The 20,113-nt window shown below is 39.2% G+C and overlaps 1 protein-coding gene across 2 annotated transcripts in view; it reads right to left on the reverse strand.

Annotated features, from left to right (window-relative positions):
• Window positions 1–6,028: 6,028 nt before the first annotated feature.
• Window positions 6,029–20,113, reverse strand: part of LOC131431831 (multidrug resistance-associated protein 1-like) — a 42,840-nt gene continuing 28,755 nt past the window's right edge. For both annotated transcript variants that reach the window (XM_058597733.1, XM_058597732.1), the window contains exons 2-7: window positions 19,131–19,430; window positions 18,447–19,069; window positions 8,198–9,771; window positions 6,775–8,143; window positions 6,336–6,717; window positions 6,029–6,282 (exon numbers count right to left, since the gene is read on the reverse strand). In XM_058597733.1, coding sequence (XP_058453716.1) covers window positions 6,088–6,282; window positions 6,336–6,717; window positions 6,775–8,143; window positions 8,198–9,771; window positions 18,447–19,069; window positions 19,131–19,430 — 4,443 coding nt within the window. In that variant the 3' untranslated portion in view covers window positions 6,029–6,087. The remainder of the gene's footprint in view (window positions 6,283–6,335; window positions 6,718–6,774; window positions 8,144–8,197; window positions 9,772–18,446; window positions 19,070–19,130; window positions 19,431–20,113) is intronic.

Consider the following 20,113-nt stretch of genomic DNA (forward strand, 5'->3'; position numbering starts at 1 on the left):
ATAACCTAGCCCCCAGCGACTACTTGTCATTTGATGATCTGAGAGAGTCATCGCCGCAACTGAAGCTTATTTTAAGGCCATGGACAAATCATTCTATAAGTATGATATAAAAAATTTAGATTTTTTTTTTTTTATTCATGACTTCTGGTCAGTCAGTAATTTTTACTTTTTTCAGTATTTTAACGATATCAAACTAACTAGAGATTATAAGAGGAGAAAGAATATGAAATCATAGAGCCATAGTACTCAAGGAAGAGCAAGGATGTGAAGAATAAAGTGCGGAAAAGTGAGATGTGACAAGGGTAATTTAAGTAAGCAGAAGGCTTCTCGTATCTAAACTTTTACCTTCTACCAGAGGAGTCGAACTTAGGCATCTTAAAGATACGAGTCATCCGAGTCTCTGATATGTCAGAAAGTAAAGGCAAAGGTCGTTTGCCATTTACTGTCCGAACCGGTAAAAGTAAAGTTACGAGAAGTTGTCACATTCTGCCCACGACGGTTTCTCACACAATGTGTTTCATTGTGTTGATATTTTCTCATCTCTATACAGTTAGTTATAACACCGGAATGGAAGATTTGTCCGAAACTATTGCTTGAGTGCCTGGAGTTGTAGCGTATGGCTATGCGTCCTTGCTCTTCCTTGAGTACTATGGCTCTATGATTTCATATTCTTTCTCCTCTTATAATCTCTAGTTAGTTTGATATCGTTAAAATACCGAAAAAAGAAAAAAAATAGATATTAAATAAAGAAATTTTGCTCAAGAAACGTTGTTTTCCTAGTTAGTTCCTAAACTTTTTGGACGATGTGGAAGCAACCTTCTCTATGGCAGTATCGAACCAAAAAAACGGGGAGAATTAGACATTGTTCGTGGTTGAGTTGTAGATGTTCAAAACCTAACCACTGTCTATATGGTTTTACTTCTATATTTTGAATTTCTACCCCGGTATAGAAAACAAAGACGCAATCCTACGTCAACAGATTTTGAGCGATTTCATTTATGTGAAAATAAAGAATGGAAAGGTGAGACGTGACAAGGTTGATTTTAGCAAGCAGAAATCTTTTACTATCTTAACTTTCGCAAGAGGAGTGAAAAAGTAAAAATAGCATGATGGGTTTCCACCAGGTGGCGGTGAGTGCAGCGCTACTGCATACCGCTTACAACCTAGGCTAAACAGCCAGCACTCTGTGACTCTGGGGGCATAAGCAATAGTTCGAACAAACCTTTCCTAATGCTGTCGCAATTAGAAACTGACAACTTTTGGTAACTTTTTTTTTTACTGGTTCGTATAGTAAATGGTAAAAGACCTTTTTCGGTACTTTCCGGCATACCAGAGACTCGAATGATTTGCATGAATGAAATGCTTAAACTTAAACTTGGTTGAAGGTAAAAGTTATGTCACTAAAAGATTTCTGCTTGCTTAAATGACCATTGTCACGCCTTATCTTTTTGTTGTATATCTTCACATCCTTGCTCTACCTTGAGTACTAGCATTTTATAATTCTAATTTTATATATTATTCTCAGTTACAATAAAACTATTTTTATTGTTATAAATGATGCTAACATTACTATTATTTTTCGTTAGAAATTTCAGGTGGGTCATTACCCACCTTTGGAACTTTCGGGTGGGTAGTACTACCCACCGTACCCACCTCTTTCACCGGCCCTGCTCCGTATGTTGATTCTGATGCGTCGCAGAATGTATGGAACTGAACACTAGATGATTGTAGAAGTGCGTAGCGACTGACATGAAAATTAGCCAGCTTAGGAAGTTGAGCCGCTAAATTTTTCCAAGAACTTGCGATACGGTCCGGTACTTCGTCATCCCACGAACATGGAAGAAGCCATAAGTGCTGCATCAATATCTTTCCTTTGACGATTATCGGAGAAATTAATCCTAAAGGATCAAACAACTGAGAAATTGCTGATAGTATCGAACGTTTTGTTGGCACCTCTTTGTGCTGATGGATTCTAGAGTTGAATCGGAGGCTATCGGATTCGGGTTCGCACGAGATACCAAGCGCCTTTACCATTTCATTTGTATCAAACTTGATCGACGTCTGTGTGCCAATTTCATCTTGTGATAGTCCAGACAGAACTTGGAGTTTGTTTGACGTCCACTTACGTAGGGCAAAACCGCCTTCAGCTAATAGTTCACTAAGTTCTGTTCGAAGTTGAATTGCTTCAGCGACCGATTGGGCTCCACCAATAAAGTCATCGACATAAAAACATCTTTGAAGAGCTACCTTTCCTATTGGGAACTTGTCACCTTCATCAGTGGCGAGCTGTTGCAATGTGCGGGTCGCCAGAAATGATGAGGGGCTCAAACCGTACGTTACAGTTTTTAACTCGTAGCTTTCGATGGAATCTGTTGGACGGAAGCGCCATAAAATCCTTTGGTAGCAGGTGTCGTCTGGATGGAGGAGTATTTGACGGTACATTTTTGCTATGTCTCCCACTAGCGCTACAGGAAATGTGCGAAACCGAAGGATTATTGATAGGAGGTCATCTTGCACTACAGGACCTACTAACAGTGCTTCATTGAGTGAGAAGCCTGTTGAGATTTTTACCGATGCATCAAAAACGACACGAGTTTTGTGTAGTCGTACTGGCTTCCTTCACAACTGGATGATGCGGAAGATAAGAATTAGAATTTAATCTGTCATCCTCTCGAATACACTGCATGTGTCCGAGGGAGAGATATTCCGACATGAATCTGTGATAATCCTCCTTCAGTTCCGGATTACGAGATAGTCTTTTCTCCAAGAGTTGGTATCGATTAATAGCTACTGGTTTGGAACTTCCTACCATCTCATTGAAGTTCGTCCGGCGCGGTAGGGGGACCATGTATCGACCTTCGGTAGTTCTTGTTGTGGTATTCACGTACATCTCTTCACATAACTTCTCGTTTTCAGAATAATTTGATTGGGTTCGCAGCTCTTCCACCTGCCAAAATCGTTCGATGCTTTGTTCCAGGGTGAGTAAAGAAACTGTCACAATATGGCACAAATGATTTTGTTCTGCTGGAGTAACGATACTGTTCGAACCGGATACTAGCCATCCAAAGACGCTATCAATCAGCATAGAACGAGATTCGTGTAGGTTGATTCTTTTTGCCGTTTTGAAGAACGAGAAGAAATGCTCAATTCCGAGAATCATGTCGATCGGTGCACGCCTATGGAATTGTGGATCAGCGAGGAAAATATTCGGAGGAAGCTTCCAGTGATCAATGGAGACATTTCGTGCAGGAATATCAGGAGTAACCTTCGGAAGAATCAAAAATTCTACATCTAGCGAAAACTCTTCCTTTCGTGAATGGACCTTGATGTTTACCAATTCTTTTGCGTTTTGTGGCTGTCCTCCGATTCCTTGGATCAAAACATTTGCCTTTGTACGTTTTAACCGCAGCAGCTGAGCCATTCGCTCGGAAACTAAATTTGGTTGGGATGCACACTCCAGAAGAGCACGCGTCAAATGATTTTGACCATAGCGATCAACGACTAAAACGACCGCCGTCAACATAAAAACATTCTTCTCGATCCTTTGTACGGGTAAACTACAATTGATATCAGCCGCTTGGAGTGATGTGGCCGCAGAAAGGATTGGTGATGACGAAGATACCGACGACGTTGCCAAATTAACATTAGTCGTCAGACAAGGTAGCTTAGCTAAGCTGGATGAGTTGCGAGTAAACGGGTCAGGATTTTCTCCAAAACCTGAGTGCAGTAGCGAATGATGACGTTTTCTGCAAAATCGACAGGTGTATTTCGACTGACAGTTCCTTGAAAAATGATCGTTTCTAGAACAGTTCAAACACAATCTTTTTTCAGTGACTAAGCGCAGTCTCTCCGTCGAATTCATTTTTTCAAATTTAGCACATTTTACTAACGGATGACGCTGCTCACAAGCATAACATTTGTTAGGTGGAACATTGAGTGCAGAATTGGATGATGATTTTATATTGGATAATTTATGAGCCGACACATGAGAGGATGTAGCGTACTGCTGTAACGGTTGAGCGTGGTTGACGGAAATGGATTCCAAAACACGGATTCGACGATGCAGGAATTCAATCAGGGCCTGATATGATGGATTTTCGATTGTAGACGCATGATCCTTCCACGCCTTGAGAGAATCATCAGGAAGACGGACACACAGCAAATGCTCCAACATCGTGCTCCATGCGTCCACTGGTTCTCCGAGCTGTCGTAAAATTTTAGTATGTCGCTCGAAATCATCGACGATCCCGTGGAGAGCGGCTGTTGTCTCCTTCTTCACACGCTGAATTTCTCTCGTTGATGTTGTCAGTGCGAGGGGAGAAATTATACTTGCTCTTCGTCACACAGAGGAGATGGACATCTCTGCTTGTTTAAAGATAATTCTTTCAGTAAGAGCTGCCCAATCGGCCGGAAAAATTTTAGTTACTTCACATTTTTAACGATTTCTTATAAAAACGACGGTAAATTCATTTGAAAAATCATAGTAAAAGTAGTGTTTTTACTCAGAGTTGGTAACGTTGATCTTAATTTATTGTGCGAAAACTAACGTTTATTTACAATAGAGCATTAAACTTGGTTCAATACCATTTTTCAAATGCCCGGAAATAACAAATAAAGTATCCAAAATAAATGGTACTTGATCGCTATACATTCTAGTACTCGAGAAATCAACATTACACTGAGGTTTCTATTTAAAAAAATGTTGATCCGAAAAAACCTAGCTGAATCGAATGGTATATAACACTAGGGGTCTCCAGAGCTCCGATCAAACATCGATTTCTCCAACAATTGCCAAGAAAGGAGAAAGGCCACATTATAAGTGTGAGATTTTCGGTGCGAAGGGGTGCGAGGGTAAGAGAGACAATAAAAGAAAAATTTAAACGATAATGATTTTATTTTTCTACGTCATAACGAACAATCAGGACAAAACCATTTGGAAAGAGTTATACGAATCGTCTAAATACAAGATTGTTAAGAAACACATACATAAACCTTTTATTACACATTTTATCAGCACCTTGAAATTTTACATAGTAGTAGGACATATACTTTCAAAGATATCAATGTAGGTCTAATTGTCATATTCGGTGTTCCACTCAAGACTCGAACACTTACTGTTGAATCTAACAGAGAAACAAAATAAAAGGTGATTTTTTTGAGGTTAGGATTTTCATGCATTAGTATTTGCTCAGATTTTTTGAGGTTATGATTTTCATGCATTATTATTTGCTCAGTATGCTCTGACATTTCATCATGAATAGACTTACTAACGAGCAACGCTTGCAAATCAGTGAATGGGCCCTAGAAAAGTTGGCAGAAAATCCGCTTTTTTATCGACAAATTTTGTTCAGCGATGAGGCTCATTTCTGGTTGAATGGCTACGTAAATAAGCAAAATTGCCGCATTTGGAGTGAAGAGCAACCAGAAGCCGTTCAAGAACTGCCCATGCATCCCGAAAAATGCACTGTTTGGTGTGGTTTGTACGCTGGTGAAATCATTGGACCGTATTTTTTCAAAGATGCTGTTGGAAGCAACGTTACAGTGAATGGCGATCGCTATCGTTCGATGCTAACAAACTTTTTGTTGCCAAAAATGGAAGAACTGAACTTGGTTGACATGTGGTTTCAACAAGATGGCGCTACATGCCACACAGCTCGCGATTCTATGGCCATTTTGAGGGAAAACTTCGGAGAACAATTCATCTCAAGAAATGGACCGGTAAGTTGGCCACCAAGATCATGCGATTTGACGCCTTTAGACTATTTTTTGTGGGGCTACGTCAAGTCTAAAGTCTACAGAAATAAGCCAGTAACTATTCCAGCTTTGGAAGACAACATTTCCGAAGAAATTCGGGCTATTCCGGCCGAAATGCTCGAAAAAGTTGCCCAAAATTGGACTTTCCGAATGGACCACCTAAGACGCAGCCGCGGTCAACATTTAAATGAAATTATCTTCAAAAAGTAAATGTCATGTACCAATCTAACGTTTAAAATAAAGAACCGATGAGATTTTGCAAATTTTATGCGTTTTATTGTTTAAAAAAGTTCTCAAGCTCTTAAAAAATCACCCTGTACTTGGGTCACTAACCTAACTGACGATACCAGCGTTCTTCGCCATTCCATAGAAAATGGAGTTCTTATCTGCCAACAGAACCTGTGGCGCATCACATTCGGCAACCAGTCCCTTGTCCAACACCAAGACCCGGTCCGAATCGAGGATTGTGTTCAAACGGTGAGCAATCGTAAGGATTGTACAATCGGCGAATTCCGTGCGGATGGTTTTCTGTAAGAGGTATAAATATTATCAAAGTCCAGAATGGTCCGTATGGTGAGTACCTGAATAAGGTCATCGGTCTCCAAATCAACGGCAGCCGTAGCTTCATCCAGGATAAGCACCTTCGTTTTTCGCAAAACCGCACGAGCTAAACAAACCAGTTGTCGTTGACCGACGGAAAGATTTTCACCGTTCTCAGCGATTTCGTGCTCCAACCCAGCCGACAGTCCCTTGACGAAGCTTTTCAGATGTGATAACTCCAAAGCTTTCCACACCTGATCGTCACTGTAGCTTCCGAAAGGATCGATGTTCATTCGCAGGTTTCCCGAAAACAGAACCGGATCCTGGGGAATAATCGTCAAACGACCACGCACTTGATGGAGGCCTATTTTCGCTATATCGACCCCATCGATGATGATCTGACCGCCGGCGGCTTCCACAATTCTGGAACCGTACAATATTAATGGTTGACCTTTAGTGACATGGCAAACATAAACCTACCTGAACAATCCTAGCGTTAAACTGGACTTGCCAGCGCCAGTTCTTCCAACGATTCCAATCTTTTCACTACCGTTAACATGCAACGATATTCCCCTAATAACCAATTCCAACCCTTCCCGGTAACGAATTTTCAAGTCCTTAAACTCCACCGTGCCCTCGGTAGGCCAACTCTTGGCCACTGATCCCTTCTGCCATTCAGCCTCCCGTGGAAGTTCCGTGTATTCTTGCAAACGTTCAACTGCCACGATGTTCGTTTCAACTTCGGCTGTCATTCGGACCATAAAACTCAAGGTTGCGGAAATCTGCAAAGCATAGGAAATCGAAAGACCAACCGTAGCCGGTCCAATCCGTTCTTTGGCCAATACCGCAAACAAAGCAGCGAACAGCACAACCAAACTGCCAATGATTTCCAGCCGTACCGAAAGCCAACAACTCGCCAAGATCGTCGAGTAGGTTACCTTCTGATTATAGTCGACCCTTTTCTCCGATTCCAGCGTGAACCGGTTCTGCTCATTATAGGCCCGAACGGTAGACTGCCCGTTGATACTCTCTCCGAAATGGGAGTAGATAGGACTTCTGGTGACCGATTCCAAGCGTTTCAACTGCCGTGACGTCTCAATGTAGATCTTCTGGACGAAATAGTAAATCACAGCTAACGGAGGTACGACCGCCAGGAAGACCGGCGTTGAAATACCGATCACGACAAACACTCCGATCACGGACAAAAAGAAGTACAACCACGCCCGAATCGTAGCCGGAAGGACGTTATCCATGACATCCACGTCCTTCGAAAACCGATTGATAATTCTACCGAGGGGAGTCGTATCGAAGAATGACATAGGCATCCGCATCGAACTCTCCAGAAGACGATCGTGCAGTTGCTTTGCAGCCGTCAAGCTTCCCAACCCCAAGGCAACCGAACTGATGAATAACGCAATCGACTGAACGCCTCCCAAGGCTCCGTAAACTCCGAGGTACGTATCCCGTACCGTAGTGTCGGTTATCGCCTCCGGATCTTCTGACCAATCGGTCAACCAAATACTGGAGTAGATTCCCGCTCCCTGAGTGATGATACTGAAAACTACCGACCAAAACCCGAACGACAAACCGATAGCCTTAATGTACTTCATGTAGATCGCAAGCGTTACGGATCCGGTTGCGGATTCCTCCTGTTCTATCAGTTTGGCTTTGTCGACGTTACCGGTGGTTGCCGCTGCATTGTCCTTACCGATGCTCATTTTAGAGTCTTGACGACTGATTCGTTTCTTCATTTTCCGTTCGTCCGACTGGTTGGATTGCGTGGATATTGCTCGTTCCACTATTTTCTTGGATGATTCGTCCTTCAACACTTCCTGGAGTAACTGCAATTCTGGAATGGGAGAATTATTCTTAAAACGTTTCAAACACATCAAATCCACATTACCTTCGTCTTCTTCGTCTAAATCTTGAATGTGCGTCGTCAAAAACTCGGCGAATGCTCCTTTCTGATCTAGCAACTGCTGATAGGAACCACTCTCCGATATTTCGCCATCCTTCACAACGAAGATCTCTTCCACGAACGGTAGGAACGAGATTCCATGCGTTACCAAAAGTCTCGTCCTTCCCATCAGCATTCCTTCCGGACCGATCACTTGCTCGAATATATGTTTGCCAACGTGGGCATCAACGGCACTCAGCGGATCATCAAACAAGTAAATGTCTGCATCGGTGTAGACGGCTCGGGCTAAGGCAACTCGTTGTTTCTGTCCACCGGAAAGATTGATCCCTTTTTCGCCAATCTCCGTGGCATCTCCAGCCGGCAGCATCTCCAGATCAGGTTTGAGGGCACAACATTCGATCACTTTATCGTACTTTCGTAGATCGAACGGTTTTCCGAAAATGATATTCTCACGCAACGACGCATTCTGGATCCAAGCCTGCTGCGGAACATACGCGATCGATCCGTCCGTATTCACCGATCCGCTCAGTTTCTCCATCTCTCCAAGCAAAGCGGAAATCAGGGAACTTTTCCCAGTGCCAACACCTCCGACTATGGCCGACAACTGACCTCTTCGTAACGACATGTGAATGTTTTTCAACGTGGGAGTTTCATCACCCCAGGAAAACGTTCCATCCTTAATGGATAAGGCTTGATCACTTTTATCGTGGGTGACATTACTGGGATCTAATTCGACACTGTTCATAAATTTGTTGATCCGCTTGATGGAAACCCAAGCCTGCATTGAAAAAGTCACCAACATCGGCAGCCATCCGAGCGGGAATCTTAAAATATTGAACAACGCCAAAGAAACGAACGCGATCTGAGGATCCAAATGATTCTGTTCATCCATAAGCACGTAAACGGCAAACGATACCAAAGTGACCAGAAAGGGAGCGATGGTGAAGGTGAAGTAAACTCCCGCTCCGTAGTACGCCATCTTTTTGAGAATACCAATTTCTTTACTACGCACTTCCAGGATCGAATCCTCGAAACTTTTCTCCCATGCGTACAATTTCAATACCTTGATTCCGCTTAAAATTTCGTTCATCTTCTTCACACGATCATCCTTGATCTTCATCTGTTCGACTTGCAGATCCCGCATTTGAACTGCCATCACTCCGGAGATCGGAGTCATGACAATCATCACTCCTAGACCGGCAAAAACTGCCACACCCAAGATTTCATACAGAAAGTACAGGCAAAGGGCAATAATCAGTGGACCGGACCACAACACGTGCAGAAACGGTACAAGCTCGTAGAACCGTTGGGCGTCAACTGCCATCAGATTCACAATCTCTCCCACGGTGGTATCTTTCTTGGCCGAACTCGAGATGCGCAGGGCTTTGCGGTAAATTGCACTGATCAAACCGGTTCGTATCCGGAATCCGGTGAGAAACGTTTTGTGGTAGTACTGGGCGTTCAGCAGTGCGATCAGCATCGATGTCGCGAACAGACCGAATGTCAGTATGATACCCTTCCATACGATCCCATCGGAAACGACCCAAGCTATCAGCTCCCTAGAAGAACAAAAAGAACAATGTTAAGTAAAATGAATTGTGTAGAAAAGTTCAGGAAATATTGAGAATATTACCATTTTTACCCAACGGCAAATTAAACATCGAATTTTACCTTTGAACAATTTGAAAACTTTGGAAAAAGTACGTTTCGTTTCCCACATTAAAATTCATTGGAAACATTAAATTTTCATATTCAAATTGCGATGGTAATCATAAATCCAATTATTTGAAATGTCCTGTCAGGGAAAAAAATTTAAACGCTCGTTCGCATAGACAACAAGTCAAATCAACGACCTTAAATTTACAGAACATACCTGAAAATCAAAAAACCGTTACAAATGCCACGCCTATTTCTTCTAAGGCACTTATTTCTTCGAATTTAAAACAAAAAACAGGTACGCCTTCCAGTTCATCTTCTAACGAAAACAATTTATTGACAGGTAGATCGACCTCGTCATCATCTTCTTCTAATGACAGTTACGCTTTGTTAACAGGTAGAAATCTACCACTTAATTCTTCTAATGTAAATAATCCAAACACAGGAACGCCTTGCAGTTCATCTTCTAACGAAAACAATTTATTAATAGGTAGATCGGCCAAATCATCTTCTTCTAATGGCAGTCTACCTACCAATATTCCTTCAATGCTATTCGCTTCTTTAAATAAAGTTGATTTAGGCGATATAACTGAAAACAAAATGATCTACCTACAAGATCAAATTTTTCAAATGATCATCCGAATGAATTCGAATTCATCACTTTTTGAAGCATTTCAAATCGGATGGCAATTTGCAAATAATATTATAATGATTTTAAAATTTAACAGTGATGTTAAATAATTATTTGAATATTTTAAATTGGAATGCTCGATCTTTAAAATCGAGTGAAGATGAATTTTATAATTTTCTCAAAGTTCACAAAATTCATATTGCCATTGTGACAGAAACTTTTCTTAAACCAAATGTCAAATTGAAAAGTAATCCACATTATGTGGTTCATCGATTTGACAGGTTTACTGGAATGGGTGGTCGAGTTGCCATTTTTGTCCAACGGCGAATTAAACATCGAATTTTACCTTCTTTCAATACTAAAGTTATTGAAAGCTTGGGAATCGAAGTTGAAACCATTCGTGGAATTTATTTCATCGCTGGAGCATATTTGCCATTCTAATGCACCGGTGAACAAATAAATTTCTTAAAAGGCGATTTTTTAATAACTATTTATTGGAATATGAGTTAAAATTAAATTATTAAGATTTCAATTGGGTGTTCAGCCACAAGTGTTGACTTTTCAGCCCTATTATATATAATTCTGAGTTTTTTGTGTAGAGAAAATTCTAAACCTACTTGTATTGTGTAATGGGGAAAAGGAACTTATATACTAACTTAATAACTAATACAGAGAGCGAATCGATTCAATTGAAGATTGCATCGATTTTTGTCGGAATTTCCTTATAATATTATGTGACATTACATCTAATGGTTATATATTTGTGAGTCTGTGTAACTAATTTCAACTACCAGGGAGGTTGCTTCAAAATCATTTTCAGAATTTTATTCTGAATCCTTTAAAGGCGATTTGAGACAACTCACAAGCCATCGACCGAAGTTTTTTGTAATAGGAAATTTAAATACAAAGTATGCCCAGTGGAATTGTAGGCAAAATAACAGTAATGGTAAAATTCTTCATAAGCAACTTTCTGCTGGTTACTTTACAACTCTTTATCCCAGTAATCCGACCTGTTTCTCTTCCGTGAGAAACCCCTCTACAATTTATCTGGTTCTAACAGATCAAAGTCACATTCGTAGTGAACCGATTACACATGCAGACTTTGACTCAGATCATCTTCCTGTAACATTCAGACTTTCTAACGAAGCTTTAATTAATCAAATTAGTTCTATATTCAACTATCATAGAGCTAATTGGTTGGAATACAGATCTCACATTGAAAATCATGTGGATCATGAAACTGTTTTAGAAAATTCTGCCGTCATCAACACAGCAATAGATAATTTGAATCATCACATTACCGAAGCTAGAAATCTTTCAGTTCCCAAAGCTCAAACTAAATTAAATTCGCTTGAAGAATGAATGTTCGTCGACGACAATATTAACGTTCTCGTGATCCTACTATGAAAAACATAGTTAAGGATTTACAAAAAGAAATTAAACACAGATTCAGCCTGAATAAAATATCTTCTAAATGAAAAAAAAACTACATTTCCGAATGTCTAGTGAATGCCTTGCTGTAAAAGCGTAAGAAGTGTTCTTGTAATTCGGTTATAATCGATAAGATTGAACGATAATTCTATGGTCGTTTGAGGAACCAAAAACTATCCTGAAGGTTGTTTCATTAAGCAAAGGTACACTCAACAAAATCCACACGTTAACCTTATGTGAAAAACACGTAGATTCCAAAAATGGCTTTGTCATCGGAGATTACGTGATCTTCTTAACAACCAGCGGATCATGATTGAACATGAAATGAACCATATGTCAGAATTATTGCTGTTGTCACATATATTTTATGTGTCACGCACTTACTTGAATTCATTTTGTCATGTTCATTTTGGGCTCGCAATATGGCGTCAGTTGAAAAACCTAGAGCAAACAACATAGGCCAAATCCCTTTTGACCCTTCTAAGGCATTTACCATAGTGATTTTAGGGTCTAGAACACAAAAACTGCTCCAAAAATACGAAACTGAAACACAATTCAATCTTGTTTTTTTCTACAGCGGAGTTCAAAAGGCAAAACCTCTAGATTGTGTTCCAGCACATCAATCACATCTTGAACTACTAGTTCCAGCTGAATGTATTCCTTAAAGGGAACAATGTTTGCTTCAGTTTAGCTGCTTCGGAGAAAGAATTTAGAACACTGCATTCTGTATTTTTGATATTTTTCACCAGTGATTCAACAGAAACGAATTTAAAAGTAAAAGTTTCAGAATATCTGCGTGGGAGCAAAATTTATCGCAATGTTATGTCCAAAAGACTATGTAATCTATTAGTTTTTAATACCATTACATTATTATGATTCAATATGGAACTTTAAAGTAACAATAACATGAAAATAATATGACTATTAAGTAAAATTCTGGTAAAAAGTAAGTTCAGATGAAATAAATTTTACAGCACTATTTAAATGAGCTTTGTATAAATTTCACAAAAGTATTCTATAGAATCTATGAAAAAAGTTACGTAGATATTACGTGATACAAATGTGGACTAAGAGTTCATGAGTTCATTCTGTGCTATCTATACTTCACATGAGTATTACAAGAAAAGTTCTATGGATAAAAATCACTTACGTTTTCACGTAGCATTGAAGTGAGGATTTTTCTGAGTGTAGGTAAAAGAAACAACATCAACGCAATCTTTCTACCGCCGCACAGTGGTCCGAGACTGAAAACGACGGTAAAAAGTATGTCCATACTTTCACTGACTTTTAAGACGTGCTAACGTGTCTTCCAAGAAGTTACACAAGATTAAATAACGCTTCTTTCGAACGTGACACGTTAATTTTGATTAAGGGAGTAGCACCAATTTCGAAAACAATTTTTGTTTTGAGTGCGAAATTGGATCACACGGGAAGCCATTAAAATGTGAACTCAACCAACCGTGCGACAGTCCGATCAAATACCAAGTTCTTTTCTACCGAGAAGTCTTCTGCGTTGTGTATCATAACACCCACCGTAGTTCATTTGGCAGAGCGATTTCCCCGGATTGGATTTATAACTGTTTCTGAAAGCTTATGACGCCAGTTTTTGAATTTCATTATTTCATTTTATCAGTCAGATTAGGATTCTGGTCCTGGACACTGGATTTGAATATTGAACTATCGAACAAGGTTTCTGGATCAGAATACTGAATCTGAACCTGGATTCTTGAAAGAGATTCTTTATCCGAATATGGATTCTGAACTTGAAGCAGAATTCAGTACTTATATTCGGAACATGGAACTGGATTGTAGACCTGGAGCTAGATTGTGAGTCTGAACTCCTGACAAAGACCTTAACCTAGATTCTGGACCTGGATTCTGCACCAAAATTCTGTTTTCTGAACTTCTGACAGAGTTTCCGAAACTAAACTTTGAACTTATTTTGCACTTGAACTGTGAGCCTGAGTTGAATTCTGGACCTGAGTTCTCTAGGATTCCTCAATTCTAAACTTGAACCTAAATTATTGACAGAGATTCGAAACCTAGGCCAGAATTCTGAACCAAAACCCTGGAGTTGAATATCCGACAAGGTTTCTAGATCTGAAGTCTGAATCTGGACATGGTTTCTGAACCAGAATTCTGACAGAGATTACGAACCTGAGGCAGAAATCTACACTTCGATACTGAGCATGGATTTGGATTTTAGACCTGAGCCTGATTTCTTGACGTGAACTCGCGATGATGGTTTCGGATCGAAATCTGGAGCTGGATTCAGAATTCCAAACAACATTTTTACTCAAACAATGCACCAGAATCGTAAACCAGGAACTTGATCCCGATTCAGAAACATAACTCTGGACCTCGATTCTGGGCCAAAATTTTAAAGCATGATAGCGGACCTGGTTTCAGGATCTGAGTTCTGGTCCTGCATTCTGACCTTGGATCCTGATTCTGTATTCTGAACCAGATACAAAATTCTTTACTTGGATCTGAACCTGGATTTTGTACATGGATTCAAAGCCAAGATCTGAATTCCAGATCAGGATTACGTACTACAATTTTAACTCAGAATCTTAACCTGAATTGAGTAACTTGACCTAACCTTTGAACATGAATTTGTGATCTGAGTGCATAATCTGAATTCTGAACCTAAGATCGGGACTTCGATTCTGGACCGGAATTCATAGTCTGGATCTGAATTCTGAAATTGAATATCTGTATGCTTCATTATTCGAACTATTCAGTAAGTACACACAAACCTCCATTTACGTAATAATCGGGACTTCGTAAATCGAGTTATGACGTAAAAAAAAGTTTACGTTATTTGGAATTTTCAACGTAAAAAAAGTTTTGCCTATGTATGTAATTATTGGATACGTATAATTTAATGGATAACTATGGAACAAAAATTATTAGTATTTGCAGGAAAATGATGTTCTAGGTCGCATCAATTTCTAAGATGGCGACTTCCGGTTCATCGATATTCGTGACAAACCATCAGAATATGGGTATTTTCGGAACGGGTTTGATAAGTACATGTAAGAAAACGATATTTAAAGTGATTCAAAATTCCAAAATGGCGACTCCAGTTTTTTTTTATGTTCTTTGAAAGCCCTTATAATATGGGTATTTTTGGAACGGGTTTGATAAGTATTATATTATAAGGGTTTTCAAGGAATATCAATAAACCGGAAGTCGCCATCTTGGAATTCAGAATCACCTCAAACATTGTTTTCAGACATCTACTCAACAAACCCATTCCGAGAATATCCATATTGTAGTAATTTCCATGGAATATAAATGAGCGGGAAATGATTTTCATTGTATGCAAAAACCTCTTTTTACGAAGTAAGTTCGTAAAAAAGTTTACGTTATTTGGGATTTTGTTCGTGAAAAGAGTTACGTAATAAAAGTTTACGTAAACGGAGGTTTGTTTGTAATATGCCAGTGTTTTGAAGTATTTTACTGTAAAGGCCACCCTGCAAATTAACTGCTTTATTAGTCCGTAATAAAAACCAAACACTGTTTGCATTCGGAACGCTTACTACAACTGGGGAATCTTTCCGAAGAAGTTTGAAATTAATAAAAAACTAATACATATTGCTAAATAAATAATGAAATGCATTTGAATTTCAATTGTTTTGGTTTTTGTATTCCGAAATTTCAAACATTTAATTATTCAAAATTTATTTCACACTGTACCGAACTATACAAATTACGGAACTAATCGCAGGGTGGCAAGCGAATTTCCGATTTTAATTTCCCGGTTTTTCCTGGTTTTTCCCGGTTTTTTCCGGTTTGCGACATGGAAATTCCCGGTATTTATAAGACGCCCAAATCATCTCATCTAAAACTTTCAAGAGAATTTTCATGCCCTGATTGTGATAGAAATCATAAATGCAATTATTGACAATGTCATGTCATGAGAAAAAAATTAAAATCTCGTCTATTATATCTATTTCGTTGTTTTTTTTTGCACTACTCACAATTGTATGAAAAATAGCAATAGGCGAATTTTATACAGTGGGTAGATGCGAAAACAGGATAAAAACGTTTATAAACTCTCGAACTTCAAAAGCACAACAAGCTAAAGTTAGCAGAGTTGGCAAAAGTTTAGATGTACATATACCTAAAATTTTTCAAAACCGTCCTGCTGCCACACCTGGCTCTTCTGAGTCACAATTTCTGTCTAATGTATCTGTTAGTCAATATACGATAGGTATGTCACCCAATTTTTTAAATGAAACATTTTAAAACGAATTTCATTGCGTTGATAAGCGAATTAATCAAATGAGATTTGCAAAAACGCACAAGATATCGATTTTTTTTCTTAATCGGGTTCTAAATGGTTAGCATCTTTCATGTAACAACCAGAAAAATGATCAGAAAGTACGAATTTTTCATAATAAACTCTTCACTGACTTCTAACCGGTTTCATTTCCCAATAGCTCAACTAGATTATATTCCATGAGAAACCCTTCCGCAATTGATCTGCAGCTATCAGATTAATGTAACATTTGAAGTGAACTGATTACTCAAACAGACTTTGATTCAGATCATCATCAAAATAAAGTAATGATTAATTCAATTAGTTTTATATTCAACCACCTTAGAACTGATAGTCTAGGATAAGATCTTATATCGAAAAGTGAGTCCTGAAATTGTTTTGTTTTAGGAAATTCGACTGATATCGATACAGCAACAGATTGTTTAAATCATTACATCATTACCGGTACCATAGATCCAAACATCTACTCTGTTCATCAAACACTAGTCTTCTCGCTCTGTACCTATTTTCCGCTCAAGCACTGAGTAGGAGAGCGTATTTATAATCGCTTGTCACCTTCTCTACTGGTGCCAGTCGCTGGCTGGGTATTGTCAGCGATAGACCCTGTGAAGGTTGTATTGATAGTTTGCCCTTTCCTACCAGAAGCAGTATGTTAAGGAAAATTAATTCGATATTGTTTTTAACGATTTTTTAATTTTAGTTCGTTTGACGTAAAGCCGCCATAACGATTTTCAACGACTAAGTGAAAACATATGTATGGTACCGGTCGGAGACGGCCAGAATGTAGAGCATGTTCGATGTACGTTCTATCATGTCTAACCGTGTTTTAGAGCTGTGTCTATCACAAGGTTCAGAGTGGCGAAATGGTAGCGCGTATGCACGGAATGCATGAGAACGCAAGTTCGAGTCCTGACTCTGAGCGTATCCTTTTTCCAAAAAATCATCTTTTCTGGTAAGTTTTTCATTCATTAGACTTCTTCAATATATGTTTCCACTCAGTCATTGCAAAACCTTTAAAATAGTTGGACGAGTTGGGACAAACTTGACAAACTTGAGGTTCACTGAACGTTCGTCAATAAGTAAATTACTGAGTGTAGACTGATTGCGGGACGTTTCAGCTGAGTGAAAGTCGGTAAAAATATTGCTGAGTCCAGTAAAGGAAATTAAGGGCTGAGGCCAGCGTGTTTTAGGGTGTTTTAAAGGGCTATTTTCACGCTTTAAATCTGATTTTCTCAGAAACGGAGACGAATATAAAAAAACCCAACTGACAATCTCTTAGAAAATTAGTTTAGATTATTCTGTGAAAATTTCAAAATTATTCATTGACTTTAGCGGTCGGGAAAGTCTTTTTTCTGAAGGAAGAATTGCATAGCTGAAAATGGCAACTTTCAACTTGTTCATTGAATATCTCGGCTTCAAAAGCACGGATCTTAAATCTATCCTGACAATGTTTAGATAATTTAATTTAGATGCAATTAGTGCATAAAAACATGCATGTCGCGATAAAAATGAAGTGAATGTTATTTTTGTAAAGGTAAGTCGATTTCTATGGCGGCTCAAAAAGGCTGCCAAACAAGCGGCAGCTTTTTTGGATTTTATGTGATGTAGTAAAACTTGTAACAGAAAATATCAAAACTTTCTTGGCCACCTGGCCACATCGAGAGTAATTTTGTACATTTGCGAGAGAGCATGGAGAGAAATGTAATACGCACAGCGAGCCACGTGGTTTTACGCGACCTACTGGCCTCAACCCTTAAGTGTGTAGGCTATGAGCTAACGTACATACGTTTAAGACGCTAGGTTTTGAATACTTGCCCGCTTAAAATCAAAGTTTTTTTTTGAAACGGTGAGGAGTAATCCACCTCACCATGTCTTTGAAATTCAACTGAGAATATTCTGTGAAATTTCCGAAATGATTCATTAAGTTTACCGCTTAAGTTGTGTTTTTTTTCGTACTGAGGAACTAGATAATTTAGTTTAGAAACGATTATCACATAAGAACATATATGTTGTCGTGATAAAAATTAAGTCTTATAATTATTCTGCGAAACACTGTCAGTTTTAATGCATCCGCCATTTTATCCGCTGGAGGCGTTCGAAAAGAGGATAAGGGAGGAGAGAAATAAAATCGACTCAACAAAGTTGCCAAACACACAGACGCAAATGGAATTGAACCTTAATGGAAACTGAAAACTACGACAAATAATTGAACAGATACGCAAACTTACCTCATAAGAAACGGCGAAGCAAATTGCAATAAAGCTATTGCAAGCTGAAATATTCCAGAAAACCAGAATGGACCCCCGTACGCTTTGACCATGGCCGGCAAAACCGATCCGTTGGTCTCGCCGTACGGTTTGAACTCGGTTATGGGCAACCCAGCTTTCTTGTCGATTGACAATTGCTTCTTGTATCCTTTTTCCACACTCTCATTCCAGTACTTGTCGAACGGTGGCACCAGTTCCTTCGATGTATCCTGCGGATTTATGTCGTACATATCGTCCATGGTCAGTGGATTCCGAAAACCTCTCCACGTGAACGAGTCGAAATAGAAGAAAAACAGCCGAACGAAGAAACTCGATCGCAACTCCGGATTCGGATACTTCGCCTCCGGATAATCGCTGTAGATCGGTTGCTGATCTGGAAATAGCTCCAGTACCAAAATCAGGCAGATCAAGGAATACTGGATTATGTAACTGATGTATTGATACTCCCAATTGTTCTGGTTCAAAATTTCCGTTCGCAGTTGGAAAATGCCGAAAAACATTCGCATGAACCAAAAAATGAATATGGTTCCGGAGCTTCGGATTCCGTACTTTCTTTGGAAAAAGTACAATAACAGCATTACAATCTGTAAATAGTTGTGAGATTCAATTGACAATGCCCCAGCTAGGTATCGCAAAGGTACTTACATAGGAAATTGCGTTGAGGACCGCCGTCGCAATTTGCACATCGAACAAACCGTTCTCTTCTTTGTACGTTACGACCATTCCGAGGTCGATCCAATTCATGCACATCAAAATAAAGGTAACCAGCATCTTCGAGATGTTATACCCATTCCAGGGGATGCAGCGGTGCCGGGAGGAACCGTACTTGTAAATTTCATGAACGGAAAAGATGAACAGAAACAAACTGGGAATCCACTGAAGGATGACCCGTTGAAAGCAGAACGTTAGGTCCGGGCTGTCCGACCGCCATTCCAGCTGTCCGTCCTGTTTTGGAGTGTATCAGATCAGGTTAGTTAGGTAACATTCGAATCAATACTGAAGGATATTTAAGAATTTCAAACTTCAATTAAAAAAGAATACTCCGTGATGGAGCTCTCATCTATTCTCCAAAAATGGTTAAGTTGAGTTCATTTTAATTCAAATCTTAATTTTAACTTAACGTAACTAGTAGCAATGTATGTAAAGGATACGTGTTTTGGTTATTACTAAGTGACCTTCATCATTTTATTTTTATTTTTTTTTTTTTTGTCTCAGATGCACGGATAAAAATTCATTGCCGGTACCATGACTAAGAAATTATGAAAAGCATGAAACGTATCTTTTTTTGAGTTCTTTCCTATTATTAATGATATCATGAGCAAAATGGTTTAAATCATGAAAATTTTTATGTGGTTTGTTCACAAAATCATCAGTAATAAGCGTGGTCTCATGAGAAGTAATGCTTCATGATTTTCATGATTTCATGATACCGGCAATGGATTTGTATCCGTATGCGCTTAAGCTTAACGTGGACGTTTAACAATAAAAAAAATCTTATGACAGGATCTAGTTGCCATCTTCTCCCTTGGAGGATAGGCATTTTTATTGCAATCCAACAAATGGAGGGGGAGCAGTGGCTCGCTAATCACGCTCCCATCTATTGGTTCGGTGTCACTGTTGTTGGTGGA

Source organism: Malaya genurostris, chromosome 2, assembly GCF_030247185.1.
Source record: "Malaya genurostris strain Urasoe2022 chromosome 2, Malgen_1.1, whole genome shotgun sequence".
Taxonomy (NCBI): Eukaryota; Metazoa; Arthropoda; class Insecta; order Diptera; family Culicidae; genus Malaya; species Malaya genurostris.